Genomic DNA, 14,293 nt, shown 5'->3' with positions numbered 1-14,293 from the left:
TGTACATGATGTATTTTTTTACAAATAAAAATAGATGTATGACTTTAGCTACATGAGTTGGGTAAAACATGGGCAACAGCTTCTCGGTGTTCAGCCCGAATAAATATTTTTTAGTACTTTACTTTTTCAACGTTTTTAACCTCAACATTCCTCAAGCAATAACTTACAGTTCGAGACCTGTGCCGCAGTTTAGTGAAACAAAAATATATGACTACAGCGCATAACTTTTATCGTCACAGAAAACAAAGGTTATCACGTCATAGTCAGTTGTAATACATAAATCTGTCGATAGGTGTCTCTGTGTACCAACCTTCATAGTGCGGTGAAAATAATGGCGAAAATATAAGATTTACTCCATATCTCAAGTGTACTAAGTTTCACAGTAAGCAGAAATATTAAAAAATACACAGGTACATCTCTTTATTCACAGTTAGTGGTATTGAGTTGTAAGGTATGAAGACCTGCAATAAACCGGTCCATTGGTTCACCGTGTGGATGAGTCGAGGGACAAAAACAAGTGAGCGCGCACGTCCTGGTTTGTTGTGTGACATCTGAACGCACCAATCGCCTGCGAGGAGAGGACTGGTCCACTTCACCACACTGGAGGAGCTCGGCGGACACGGGCGGCCGCCGATTCAGTAGCAGCCAGTCATTCAGCCAGTCTGGCAACCCGTCATCGCCACCGTTAGCCGCAGCAGCCACCGAGCGAGGACTCGATCTCGTCGTCAACGTCCATCGGAACCCTGGTGTGTGCCTGTCGGTTGGCGTGGAGAGATGGCCGGTATCCTGGCGTGGTTCTGGAACGAGCGCTTCTGGCTCCCGCACAACGTAACGTGGGCTGACTTGAAGAACACGGACGAGGCGACGTTCCCGCAAGCCGAGGACCTCTATCTGGCGTGCCCTTTGGCCTTCTGCATCTTCATGGTGCGGTTGCTCTTCGAAAGGTGAGTCCATGTGTGTGTGTGCTTTTAATGTTTTTTTTTTTTGCTCCTGCTGCATGTGCATTGTGCTGCTTCTTCCACTTTCAACAATGGCACCCTTGACTGGTGCTTACCCCCCGCCCCCTCCCCACTTTCCTCTCGCACCGGTGTGCTTCATCCCTCGTGCAGGCCTGCAGCGCCGCATTGGAGCTCCAAGTAGTTGTCCCATCATCAACTTGCTGTGTACTCTGCTTTAAAATGTACCCCCCCCCCCTTGCCCCCAATGTTCACTACGAGCTCCAGTATGAATGCGTGCACGCTGCAACCTCTCATGCTCTTATCTCTGCTCTCTTATTTATTTATTTTGTGCGGTTGGTAATATGACAGAGCGGTGATGGCCATGCAAATATGCTGCCTCTAAAGCATAATTTTTATTTACCTTTTGCAAAATGACAACACCAGTTATGGTCAAATGTAAAGAACCAAGCCAGCTGGTAAACACTGTATCAGCTCTGTTGTGGTACATGGTTTAAATCCAAGAAGCAATTCGTCCATGACACTTATCATCTAAAATTCATATTAGTAGACACATAGATACATTTTTTGCTTAACTGATGGGTTGTTTATTGACCTTACATCACAGGTATCAAACTGTATGCCAGTGGCCCATCATATCCATTTATAGAGGCTGTAAAATCAAATCATGTCTCCTTCATGTTTCTTGGTAAAATCTGTACCAAAATTGCACTGCATCTTCGCTTAAAAAAAAAACTCAAGAGTAGTTCTATATCAATTTGTTGTGTAGAGCTCATGATATGATGAAAGAATTACAAATTTGTGTGGTTCTACAGTCTTAAAGACCCTCTTGCAATGTTACCCGTGACAAAAATTAGTTCAACCCTCCTTCTTGTCATTGTTTATGCTTTGTAGGGCAGCACAATGGCACATCTGCCTTATACTTTGGAGATTTGGATTCTTTCTATTCTTCTTCTTCTAGCCTATGTAACTTAGCTCTGGATACTCTGGGTTCGACCTACATTCCCCAAAAAATACATACAGTATTACGTTCATTGAACCTCTATTGGTGTGAGCCAACAGCGCTGCTGTGTTCCCAGCAATTGCTGCCAACCCAATCCAGCGTGTATTCTGAATCTCGCCCAAAGTTAAACCAGATATAAATGATTAATTGATTTTCAAAAATAGATCTCTATTAATTTGATCATTTATTAGTTTTCTATTAATACATTTGTTGCACCTCTGAAATAAAAGCCAATTAATTCCATATTAATGAATTCACTTTTTTACGTAGTTGATTTGGTGTTAGTCCTCTTATATTTTCGAATGGGGTTTCTTTTTTATGTAATTTTTGATTAAATACTGACAAGTTCACATAAAACAATGAATGGCAGCAGGAATTTAAATAACTTCTTCTACTGTTGAATCACCAAAGACTTCCTGATGCCTAATCTCCTTATTTTCCTTTTCAGGTTCTTTGCAAAGCCTTGTGCTGTGGGCCTGAAGATACAAGCCAACGGGCCACAGAAAGCCCAACCCAATGCTATCTTGGAGAAGGTTTTCACCGCCATTACCAAGGTGGAGCTTATGCAATCTCATTATTTTGAATACTGTGCTTAAAAAAAAAAAAAGATCTAAGCTCTGTCTCAAGGGTCTCACGTCTCTTTTTGTCTAACCAGCACCCAGATGAAAAGAGGCTGGAAGGATTGTCCAAGCAGCTGGACTGGGATGTCCGAACCATCCAGCGCTGGTTCCGACAAAGACGAAATCAAGAGAAACCCAGCACCCTCACCCGGTTCTGCGAAAGCATGTGAGCCAACATTTCAGTCCAACATTTAAATCACAACTGAGTTAAAATAGGAAGACACTGTTTCTATTTCACTTGTTTTATTGTATCTGAGTATAAACCTTCTCCTCGTCTTATTTTTGGCAAAATATTTCTGCATACTTGTGGCGTCCATTTAGCCATATACAATGAGGTTAGTGTCGTACAGCGACACTCGCGTAATGTTGTTGGTGTGTATCAAACAACTTCTATGATGAATCCAGTTTGTTAGCAGAAAGTTGTTGTCTTTGCATTATTAGTCAACAAAGAAGGACGTTTCACTTGGTGCTGCTACCCTCATTCTTCCCCGCTAGTCCTAAAGTACCGCTGGTATGGATCTTATAAGACTAGAAGCGGTTCATCCTATGCACCGCTGGCTATATTGGAGATTTTTAATCACACATACTGGTTTTAACGGTATAATTACTTACTGTTATGCCCTCGCATATAGGAAAGGAGAGCCAGAGTCGCTGATTCACTTGTCAGGTGTTTATTGAATGCGGGGGGAACAGTAAGACACAAAACAAAATCGGCGCACTTTTGCTGGACCTGCTGTTGGTCACAGCCCACACCCAGGAACGCAAATCCAGATTTGGTTACGTTACACATCACCCGACCAGGCCCCGCCTCTCAATGATAATACATCTAACACTACAAAAAGTGTACTGTTTTATTTTATACTTTCATTTTTTTTTTCATGTTGAAATCCATTTCATGTCTTTATAAAGTGTCTTAAGTAGACAGTTGGAGGACAACAGCTTTTTTTTTTTTTTTTTTACAAAGGGTAAGAAGAATATATCTATCTATCTAGGATTTGCGCAAAAATCAAAACACTTATTAACATCTCAGCAGGTTTCTCTGATGTCATCCATGCGGCTCACAGCTCTGCCCTGAAGAGGCATATTTGTATGAGTGTGTTAACATTTTTTTTTTTTCAGCGACTGCTTTTCTTAGAAAAGTATTTCTACATGCAGTGTGCTATAGGCCTTTATGACTAGCTTTTGATTCATTCATCTGTTTCCGCTCATCCTGTGGGGGGTTGTGAGTGAGCTGGCACCTTTAATTCTAGCATTGACTGTGTGTTAACGTAGTCTCTGAACAGTTTCATGATGCTTTTCACTGCATTCTGTGAAGTGTACCATAAGCATGCGGGGGAGTCACACCAAATACTTAATTACCGCTTACAATCATTAACTTATTTTTCATCCCTAATTTGTCATTGTATTATAAGAAAGAGTAACAAATAGTTCTATTGGGTGACTCGGGGTTGGCTTGACAGGTTTGCTAAGTACTATAAGCTGCGTAATGCCTTAAGTCTTGATACTGTTCTAAAGCAACAAATCCACGTTGACTGTAACAGAGAAGCAGCTAATCTGCACAGGGGCGCTTTGCCATCAGGGCGATCGGCTACTGTGTACTTAGAGTTGTGATATTAAGGGCTAACAAATGAGGCTGTCAGGGGAGTCACGTCTGACACCGTTGGACCAAACGTGACGCATTCAGATCTGACACAGCCCGAGGCTTCTTTTCACTCTAAAGCTTCCTTTCCTGATCCACACTGCTGGTCTACCTTCTACAACCTTCAATTTGCTATCTTACTGACGCAGGACTTGTGCTCTTTTTAACGCAGCTGATTTTCATCCAAAAAATGTATTCCTCACAAAGCAAAACTGGCTGTACTTTACAATGTAATTAATAAGTCGGCTTTTGGCTCACGTCCCTCTGGTGTAATTAGGCCCACGTGCAGAGCTGCTCCAGACTGATAGCGTTCTTTGTGTCTCGGTCATCAGGATCTCTTCATTATCCGACTGTGATGAACTCGAGCTTTTGTTGCTGCATCGCGTAAAGTGTAAATGTATGCGAGGTTAGTCCCACCCAAATGAATAGAAAGCCTTTTACGGGAATTGACAAGGTTTGCATTTCATTTTTGACAAAAACATTCAGTGGTGAGAGTAAATGAGAAGCTGTTGGCATTGAGTTTGATGACAACATCCATCCTTTTATCATGTTTCCTTGGTAAAACCTGAAAAGAAAAAGCATGCTTTTTTATCCTCTTTACCGTCATGTTTTTCTCGGGGCGTCTTCCTCCATGCCCGCGCTGCTTCATTTTCACCCGCTACAATGACATGATCAGAAAGAAATGATCTGAACAGAGTGCAGATCCTCACCCAAGGTCAAAGGATCCACCTTTATAGAAAACCACGTTCATACATTATTCACGAGAAAATGAAGAGAAATGCTTTGCAATGTTCACCAAAAAAAATCCTTGGTTCCAGCATCGACATTCAATGGAATTGTAAGTTTAATCCACTTTTCTGGTTAACGGTAGAGTGAGTATCATCCAGTCCCACAATGTAACTCATAAAAACAGCAACAAAACCAGATTCATAGTAATACTGTAGTAAAGCCTTCTTATTTGTTTTTGTCAACATTTTTCACGGCGGCATGGCTTCAGTGGGAGTGTGGTCGTCTCCCAACCTGAAGGTTGTGGTTTCTAGGCTTAGCCCCTGTGACTGTGTCTAAGTGCTCCTGAGCAACCCCAGTTGCTCCTGATGCTGCGTCATCAGTAGGTGAACGAGGACAGAATAAACAGCGTTGAAGCGTTTTGAGTACCATGAAAGGTACAACCTGGTTTTCCTGCAGGGCACGAAGCCCTTTTTGTTGCCTGATCTTGTACTAACCTTGAACGTGATTGAATTAGGGAAACAAAAGGAGGAAAACAGATATAACTACATGAAAAGAAACACTTATTGTTGTTAATTGGTTTCTCATGAAAGAGGTCCACTGGACTAATCCAACACGATTTCTTCATTCCTTTTGTTCAAAGATGGCCATGTCTTTCATTGATGATTTACAAACTGATGTAATGAACTTTCTAATCTGACAACGTCACCCATAAGTGAGCGTCATTATCCTTTTAAAGGCAGATTCTTAGATGCAGCTTTTTATTTGAAGCTCATTAGAGTGTGAAAGTGTACTTAATGATGTAGCAGGAGGCCTTACATCCCACTGTCTAACCTCACCCACTCATGTAAAAATGAAGTCAGCGAAAAAAAAGATCTGATGTCTGACATCAGAACAAAACAAAGTCTATTTGTGGGAAAGTGAGTGAGTCACTGTGATTGCACACATATAACAGCCATTCAGCAGCACTCGAAAAAGGGGGCCTGATGGCAGGCTTGACAAAGCGGTTGCCATGCAACAATCTTGACTCTGTGCCAGGTAGACTTGCCCAATTAATTTTCTTTACAACGTTCCGTAATCCAGGTCAACGTGTGTGCATCGCCTCCACGTGCCACAGTTCATCAAATCTGGTAAAGTACTTTATCAAGCTCAGTGGTGCACGGAGCGACTCATTCACACATTGATTGAGGCAGAGGCCAATTAAAGTGCAGGAGTGCAGCCAAAGCTCGCAGCCCCTCAATTTCACCTTAAGTAACAACTGAATTTCAGGAAGCGATATCAACAGAAGAGGTACAATCTGATGGGGTGTCAAATTTATTTTCATCACAGTTTTGGTTACAGAGAAAGCTTGTCAGTTTAATTCAGGCTTTAGGCTGATATGATATACGTACAACATGGCCAAACAGCTCGCTGAACGGCTTCATTAAAGTTGAAAGAGTGACAGAGTAGCAAATGAGGCGCATTTATACGACTTAACAACACTCTTCTCTGCCATTTATCAAAATTATTAGACATTTTATTTTCACTGAGCAGCGCTTATAAAATAGTTTGCTGAAGTAGTTTGTTGTTCTCAGCCAAGAAACCCAGATCTAATCATTTTTGCGTATCCCTGCGCATCGCTAAGGTTTCTGCAGGCAATGCACGGTTAGCAATGTTAGTTTCTGCATACTGGAGAGCGCAAGCTGTGTGATTCAACCTTGCCTCTGGGATGTCAGACACTGTGCAATTTGGATGTCTTTTCATTTCTGGCTTTTTTTGTTTTTTTTTTTTTTTTACCAGCCACTGCCAGGGAAAATACCATATATATACTGTAATTGGATCACCCTTAGAACAATATGCATATTTTGTGGGGTACAAGGGTGGTTTTAAAAAAATCCCCTGCACCACATTTGAGAGGTAGTAATTTAACTATTAATATAGTTGTCATAGTTGCAACATGATACTGAGAGCTGTTTGTTTTTGCTTGCTTTATTTAGCTGCCCAATTATGTGAAACTGTTGGAAACAGTTTTTATATTTGCTTCAGGAGATATTTTGGCTTCAGAGGAAATGCATCTGCTCTTTTTCCGTGGAAAAGAAAATCTCATCGAACTTGTTTTTTAATTCTATTTTTTTGTTGTTGTTGTGTGTTTACAATTCTTTCAGGTGGAGATTTACATTTTATCTCTACATTTTCACCTATGGAGTGCGTTTCCTTAAAAAGGTAAGAAGGCAAACCAAAAATAAAAGGGCTTTTGGTGTAATAAACACTTTTCCCTACGAGTACTCTCTGTAGCTGAGTAAATTGAACCCCCCACCCCATCCTCCTCAGCAATTACTGTATATGAGGAATTACAGTACTGTATTTGAACTTACACTTCACACACATCCTGTTAAACCAGAAGGAAAACAATGGAATAGAAGATGAATGGATGAGAATTATTTTTACAGTTACATTTTGAATTGTACCTTGATCGCCATATACAGCTGGTACAGTAAATCAATAATAGTCTACTTTGTCTACAGACGCCTTGGCTGAGGAACACTAAAGAATGTTGGTACAACTACCCTTACCAGGTAAGTTTGAAAGAATAAAATCAATTTTACAACACCTAATGGTCAATTTGAAGATGTTTCATCTCAAATCTGTTTGACCTTGTGCCTTTCTTCGTGTTTTCCCTTCTGCAGGCACTGACTGTGGACATCCATTATTATTATATACTGGAGCTGTCTTTCTACTTGTCCTTGCTCTTTTCCCAATTCACTGACATCAAGAGGAAGGTAAAAGCACATTACTGCATGGGTTCGACTGTTTAAGGTTATCTGCTTGGTTCAATGCTTTTTTTGCTAAACAAGTAAAAATTGTCCAATTACCCCGTTGTTATTGTAATGTGTGTTTATTTGAAAACAAATGCCATTCAAATTGTGGCAACAATTTAAATGTGTAGTAATTCGAAGGAAATCTTCCAAGTTTAATTAAAATGAGAATAATATTACGCGGAACAAAATATTTGGAATGCCATGTAGACACATTCAAACTTGGAGTAGGGATCCGTAACTGTTTTTTTTGTTGTTGTTGTTTTAACAGTTTTTACCACTTTATTTTGTTTCAGTTGAATGGACATTGTGCTGCTCCCTGTCATTGATCGGATTATTGAATTATGACATCAAAGCCGATCAGAAAAAAATGCCAATTATCGGTCGATCCGATCAGGTTAATCAAATCGGTATTAAGTCTACTCATTTTCAAACATATTTAGTTACTTTAGGAACAAATTACTGAGCTAACACTTTACGGGGCCTTTAAGGCTTGTAATGCTACAAGACTGATGCAGTGTGTTAGCCTGCCTATGGTATTTCACAGAAAATAACCAAATCTCATTATATATATGATCTTCACCGAACCATACTAATTACCCAAATTTCAGAGAAATGAGTATTCAACATGGGCATCAAACATTGTCAACGCATTTTCTGCCATTTTTTATGTCCTTTTTTTTTTAAATCATAAACACAGCCACTTCCATATTTGGTCCATGCATGATGTTACTTGCATGCCTTTCAGCCATGATTTGATTCCTCTCTCCAGTCCATTCGCCCCACCAACTCTGTCGCCCCCGACCACAACACATGTGATGCCCCAGCGTGTACGCCCTCACTCTGTCATTTCTGTGTTGACTCTCGGCATGTTGTCTGTTTTTTGTTTCTCCTTTCAGTTTTTTCATGCACAGCACTACACTGAGGAGGTCCTCTGCATCCCCTGCCAATTCCAGTATGTTATCCCTGCACTTCTCTCACCTTGCCTTCATTCCGTGTCTTCTTCATCCTTCTCGTCTTCCTTCTGGTTGCTCTGAATGCTAACATTTCTGTTGCTAAGATTTGATCAATTTCGGCTTTCTTGCTGATCACCGTTTTGAACCTTTACAAAGCGGGACCTGGAGTTCATAATTTTGCATCAACCAGTTGTCCATACAAATGTTAACTCGCAATGAAGTCATTCTCTTAGAAGAGGAAAAGTAAAATTACACAAATCTAGCAAGGAAGATAATAGGTTGAAATTAATCAGCACATTTTTGTTTCTTTGACATCGAAACATAACAACAGTCCATTTTTAACAGCACAGGCTTACCCAATGTATCTAACTTAATTAGTTTCACTCATTCATTTCTATAACCTCGGTGTCATAATGCAGTTTCATAACACTTCTCAGAGGTTTCAATTTAGTTTGTTGACATTGGATAGCACTGATCCCAAACAACATTTGTGAGATCACGAGTTTTCACATAACTGTCATAGTTCATCTTCAATCTATTTTGTGGGGTTGAGGTCAAAGTTCTTAAGGTCTTATACACAAAATTAATCTAAGAATGCCTCAGTGCACTCAGGCACAGTCACATTGGAAAAACGGAAGTACAATTGTGCTAAATATCAGAGTCGGGTTGTGGGTGGGTCAGCTGGTTGCACCGCGCGCGTTATGTTATTTCCGGGTCGTTTTCGGGGGTTCGTTCGAATTCACAATAACAAAGCGCGTCGTGGGTGGGTCCCGCTGGTCGGGCCGCACGCGTTATATTTCCGGGTTTTTTCAACGACGTGGGAATTCACAACAAAGCGTGCCGTGGGTCAGCTGGTCTGGCCGCACGCATTATGTAATTTCCAGGTTTTGTTAGGGGTGTTCGAGTACCAATTTTCGTTTGAAAACAAGCAAAAAAATGTCAAAATTTTCATCCGAAAACCAATTTGTTCGAGAACAGGGGCATTCGAGAACCAAGGCTGTACTGTGTAATGTTCTCCAAGTCTGATCAAAAAAAACTGTTGGTTCTCAAAATAACCACAATATATTCAGGGTGTTGTCATGCCTTTCGCCTGAAATTAGCACGGATAGGCTCTAGCAGTCCCGCGACCCTTGTGAGGATAAGCAACTTGGAAAATGGAATGTGATTATAAGATATCAATAAATGGCGTGGTTTTAAGCGCATAGTAGTTGTGGCCAGGAGATGGGGTGATGTTTATGCTGACATTGTTGGAACCTGTATGTATAGGATTTCCTGATTATGTTCCTTCACCACGTCGCAACCATCTCCCTCATCACCTTCTCCTACGTGAACAACATGGCGAGAGTTGGAACTCTGGTTATGTGCCTCCATGATGCGGCTGATGTCCTGATAGAGGCAAGTATGGATGGGAACGTGACATGATGTGATTTTTTTTTTTTTTTGTACCGCAGCTTCTAAATCTGGTGGCTCGTTGCGCTGCAATGCAAGCTGCTTGTAACACCATAGATTAGAATTAAATGAATGCAGTATTGATCTGCATATTTAATAAATAATAATACTCAAAAACATCCTTGCAGACCTTTAACAGTCCTACACAATGTTTTCTTTGACGAATTACGGGCGGTACAGTGCCGCACTGGTTAGCCGTCTACCTCACGGTTTGAGGTCCTGGGTTCGAATCTCAGCTGTGGCCCTCCTGTTTGCTCCCGACCAAGCATGTCATTTTCACGGAAGACGTACAGTACGTGTGCTGTGACTGACTGGCAAACAGTCGAGGGTGTACCCCACCCCTCGCCCAAAGACACCTGGGATAGACCAAGTTAATCTGTCATCCTAACAAGGGCAAGGGCTATAGAAAATTGATGAATAGCTAGACTAAAGAGGCACACTAACACTATCCTAGAACAAACTGCACTTACCTTGGTGCCTTGAGATATGAGTTCAATTCTTTCTGTGACCTGGTAAGTCAAAACACCATCTCAAATTATTTGACACAAATGAAATTAAGGGAAATGGCAATGATCTATTTCAGTCTCAGCACAAAAATAGATTTTAAAACAATGCTAAATGTTTTTGTTAGAAGAAAACTAGCACATTAAGGAGCCTTGAAAAAGTATTTGCCCCTTTCATATATATATTTTTTTGCATAACTATCTCACACAAATCAAATCATCAAACCAATTTTAATATCACTCAGAGACAACCCATGGAAATACAAATTGCAGTTTTCAAATGACAATTCAATTTATTGAGGCCCCAAAATAAAATCCAAACCTTTCTGACCGTCTGTGAAAATGTAATTGCCCCCTGAACATAATAACAGATTGTGCCACCCAGCAATAACTGAAATCAAGCGTTTGCGATAATTGCTGATGAGTCTTTTTTGTTCCACTCTTCTTTGCAGAATCGTTTCAACTCCGCCATGTTGGAGGTTTGATTTTCTTGCATGAATTGCCCATTTAAGGTCAAACCACCCCACGTTAATTTCGTTTTTTGAAGACTTGTTCACTAATCGGCAGAACTGCTACTCGTGAAGTGAGTGAGCTGTGTTGAGTTCTGCCACTATACAATGTCCAATCTCAAGATTTTGTTTAGAAATCAAAACAAAACATTGGCCAATAGTTTTTTTCTGTTTTAATCTTGGAAAGTTGGGTCACTCATATCTCAAGGCAGCACTGTGTATGAAATGGTAAGCGGTATAGTAGGTTTAACTAGTATTGCACAAGATAAGCATTTATAGTTCTGCCCCCCATAAGATCCGAAGAAATTCATTTAATCAGTCTTGTGTTTTTCCCTAGGCCGCCAAGATGGCTAATTATGCCAAATGTCAGATATTGTGCAACCTCCTGTTTGCCATGTTTGCAATCCTCTTCATAAGTTCCAGGCTGGCAGTTTACCCAGTGTGGTAAGTGTCACTTTCCTGTGAGGCTTACGCTCGTTAGCATGCTCTTGATGGCTCACGGCTGGCTGGAGCTTTCGGGAAAAGTGGAGCAAACATTTCATGTGGGATGATCACAAGACACCACAAAGGCTTTGTGTAAATTGTTATCAGGACCAGAGCAAATAAAGTCTTCATTTGTATCTTGATATGCAGGGAAGATAAGGTTTTATGCTTGAATCGAAACATTAGTTTGTTTTTTTTAATCCCCTGAAGATTTCACTTCTCAAGACATCAGACACGTCTGTGAATTTTGTTGCTAAGGAATAGTTACTATGGATACGGTGGTTTTAGCCTCTTAGTGAAAGAACTCCATAAATGAAAAGAAAATGATTACGGTCCATCGCTTGACCAGAAAAAAAAGGGTCTATTTGCCAGCACAAATGGAAAGAATTCCTTTGTCTTGTCTTCATTCAAATTACAAAGAGGTGTGTATTTCCTTCTTGGGGCCTTGTTGCATCCTGACATTTAGTTGTGAATGTCACTTGTCATTTGGGTGTTCTTCTTGTTTTTCTCAAAGAAAACGTGATTTATAGTCCGACTCGTGCCAGTTGCAGTAGCCTGCGCTTGTCTAATGTCCTTCCAGCAATGTGCCGCATACATTTAGTTTGTTTTTGTCTTAAACCGATAATAGTTTGTTTCATCACGCATCGAGCTTTGCATTGTTCACTTCAAATGTATACACATTTCACCTTTCAGCCTCCGCCAAGCTGGTTGTAAAAATTGCCATTACTGTGAAGCAGTTGCCATGGCATCCCTGTGTTCAACTAGACTTTGACGGCCATTTACAATAAATAGTTCAAAGATATCATTCAATACGACCTTCACTCGAGCAGTAGATCAACTCTTTTTAATGACGTCTGTGCTGTTCACTGTGTTCTCCACTTTGCTCTCCCTTCGGTAGGATTTTAAACACCACCCTTTTTGAGAGTTGGGACATTGTTGGCCCCTTCCCATCCTGGTGGATCTTCAACCTACTTCTAATCTTGCTGCAGCTGCTTCACTCCTACTGGTCCTACCTCATAGTGAAGACGGCATACCAGGCCATCTCCAAAGGAAAGGTAAAAGTCACAATCACAGTTTCCTCGCAGCCTCCATATTGTTCCTGTCCTTGCATGGCAGGGTCAACAAAAATTGACAATAGCCATCTCCGACTTTCCTTTTCTATTCCCTCTGTTAACCTGCAACTGACAAGGTGGGAAAATGGAATCCTTTACATGTAAGTGGCTATATTATCCGCAGATCATCGTATACACACTCACTATATCGCATTTTTTAGTGTTCATTTATAATGGGGTTTTTACAGTATACCTGCTTACTACTTACTTACTACACCCAAAATTTTCACTGTCTTTGCATTGCATTGTTCTAGATTTCTTCTTAATATGTGAATGGACTTTTGGCCATACTAGCAGCATAGAATCCGTATTTACTCTGCTATTACTCCGAATTTCTGAGCCACACATGCTAATTAAACGTTAATATTGTTTGCGCAGGTGTCAAAGGACGACTGCAGCGACATTGAGTCCAGCTCTGACGAGGATGACAGCCCTCCGGCCAAACAGAAACACCACAACAGCACCACCAACGGGACCAACAAACCTCACGGGACCAACGGCTACCTGTCAGCAGGCTCCTATCCTGATGAACACTGACTTAGTCGTCACAGCACCGGAGCTACACACCATCCATCCTTGTGTGTGAGTGTGGAGACAACAGTAACATCACTGATCAAATTCTGTACATTTTGTTTTCAGTTGGAATTCCTTTTGGTCTCCTCATCTGCATATTTGCATTTGCATTCCAAAATAATCCACCCCATATGTTTTATCGGATTTTACCGCTGTAAGCATGCTATGTCGATACGCAGTCGTCTGGCATACTGGGGGTGTGCTTGTCCTATGTTTGTGTATTTTTATGTTATTTATTTTTTTCTTCACGTTAACTTTCAATGCTACACCCCCAAAGAGTTGCCAAAATGATGAACGGTGGGCTGATATATGTGGAATTTGAACAACTTTTTTTGTTTGTTTGTTTGTTTTGTTGGGTGGGGCAGGGGGGACAAACATTGTCCACTTCAGCTGTATATGAGATGTTAACAACAGTATTATGTGTGTCCATGAGATATGACTAGATGCTGTATTCCCTGTTGAAGCATTTTGTTAAGTCGTGTGGCGCATTTTTGCTCATGAGCCTAATAAAAGGCAATCATGAGTTGTTTGAATTGTTCAATAAATGATCATGATATGAAATATCATTGAAAACATTTGTGGGTGGATTTTAATGGGGAAAAAATCTGCAACAAAATGCCACAATCCAAAGAAATTGACATATCAGTCTGGAAAGGATTATGAACCCACTTCAAAAGCTTTTGGATTCCAGCTAAGCCTTATCCTCAAATGGAGAAAACGTGGAAAAATTAGGAACTCCTGGGAAGCCAGGAATAGCCAGCCCATAAAAATTACACCAAGACCACAGTGACAAGTCATCCAGAAGAAACAAACGAACCCCAGACAACATCTAAAGAATTGCAGGCCTCAAATAAAGATTCATGTTCATAATTCAACAATAATGAAGAGACTGTCCAAAAATGGCTGCCATGGCAGAGTTCCAATGTGAAAACCACTGCTGACCAAAAAGAACAAAGCATTGTCTTACAT

At 40.7% G+C, this 14,293-nt stretch overlaps 1 protein-coding gene across 2 annotated transcripts; it reads left to right on the top strand.

The window, feature by feature from the left end:
- Positions 1-172: 172 nt before the first annotated feature.
- On the top strand, positions 173-14,186 carry cers6 (ceramide synthase 6). Of its 2 annotated transcripts, XM_061841184.1 has the most exons (11): positions 173-944; positions 2,408-2,513; positions 2,615-2,745; positions 7,089-7,146; positions 7,449-7,499; positions 7,611-7,703; positions 9,962-10,090; positions 11,494-11,600; positions 12,538-12,694; positions 12,829-12,852; positions 13,130-14,186. In XM_061841184.1, exons 1-11 carry the CDS (start codon positions 775-777, stop codon positions 13,286-13,288), a joined length of 1,185 nt encoding a protein of 394 aa, XP_061697168.1. In that variant the 5' UTR covers positions 173-774; the 3' UTR covers positions 13,289-14,186. The 2 variants fall into 2 exon arrangements, with proteins under 2 accessions (XP_061697168.1, XP_061697169.1); XM_061841185.1 differs by lacking the exon at positions 12,829-12,852 and having other exon boundaries at positions 176-944; positions 13,130-14,183.
- Positions 14,187-14,293: the final 107 nt, after the last annotated feature.

Source organism: Syngnathoides biaculeatus, chromosome 14, assembly GCF_019802595.1.
Source record: "Syngnathoides biaculeatus isolate LvHL_M chromosome 14, ASM1980259v1, whole genome shotgun sequence".
NCBI classification, from domain to species: Eukaryota; Metazoa; Chordata; class Actinopteri; order Syngnathiformes; family Syngnathidae; genus Syngnathoides; species Syngnathoides biaculeatus.
Note: the sequence above shows the minus strand (reverse complement) of the source record. Positions and strands in the feature narration are given on the sequence as shown.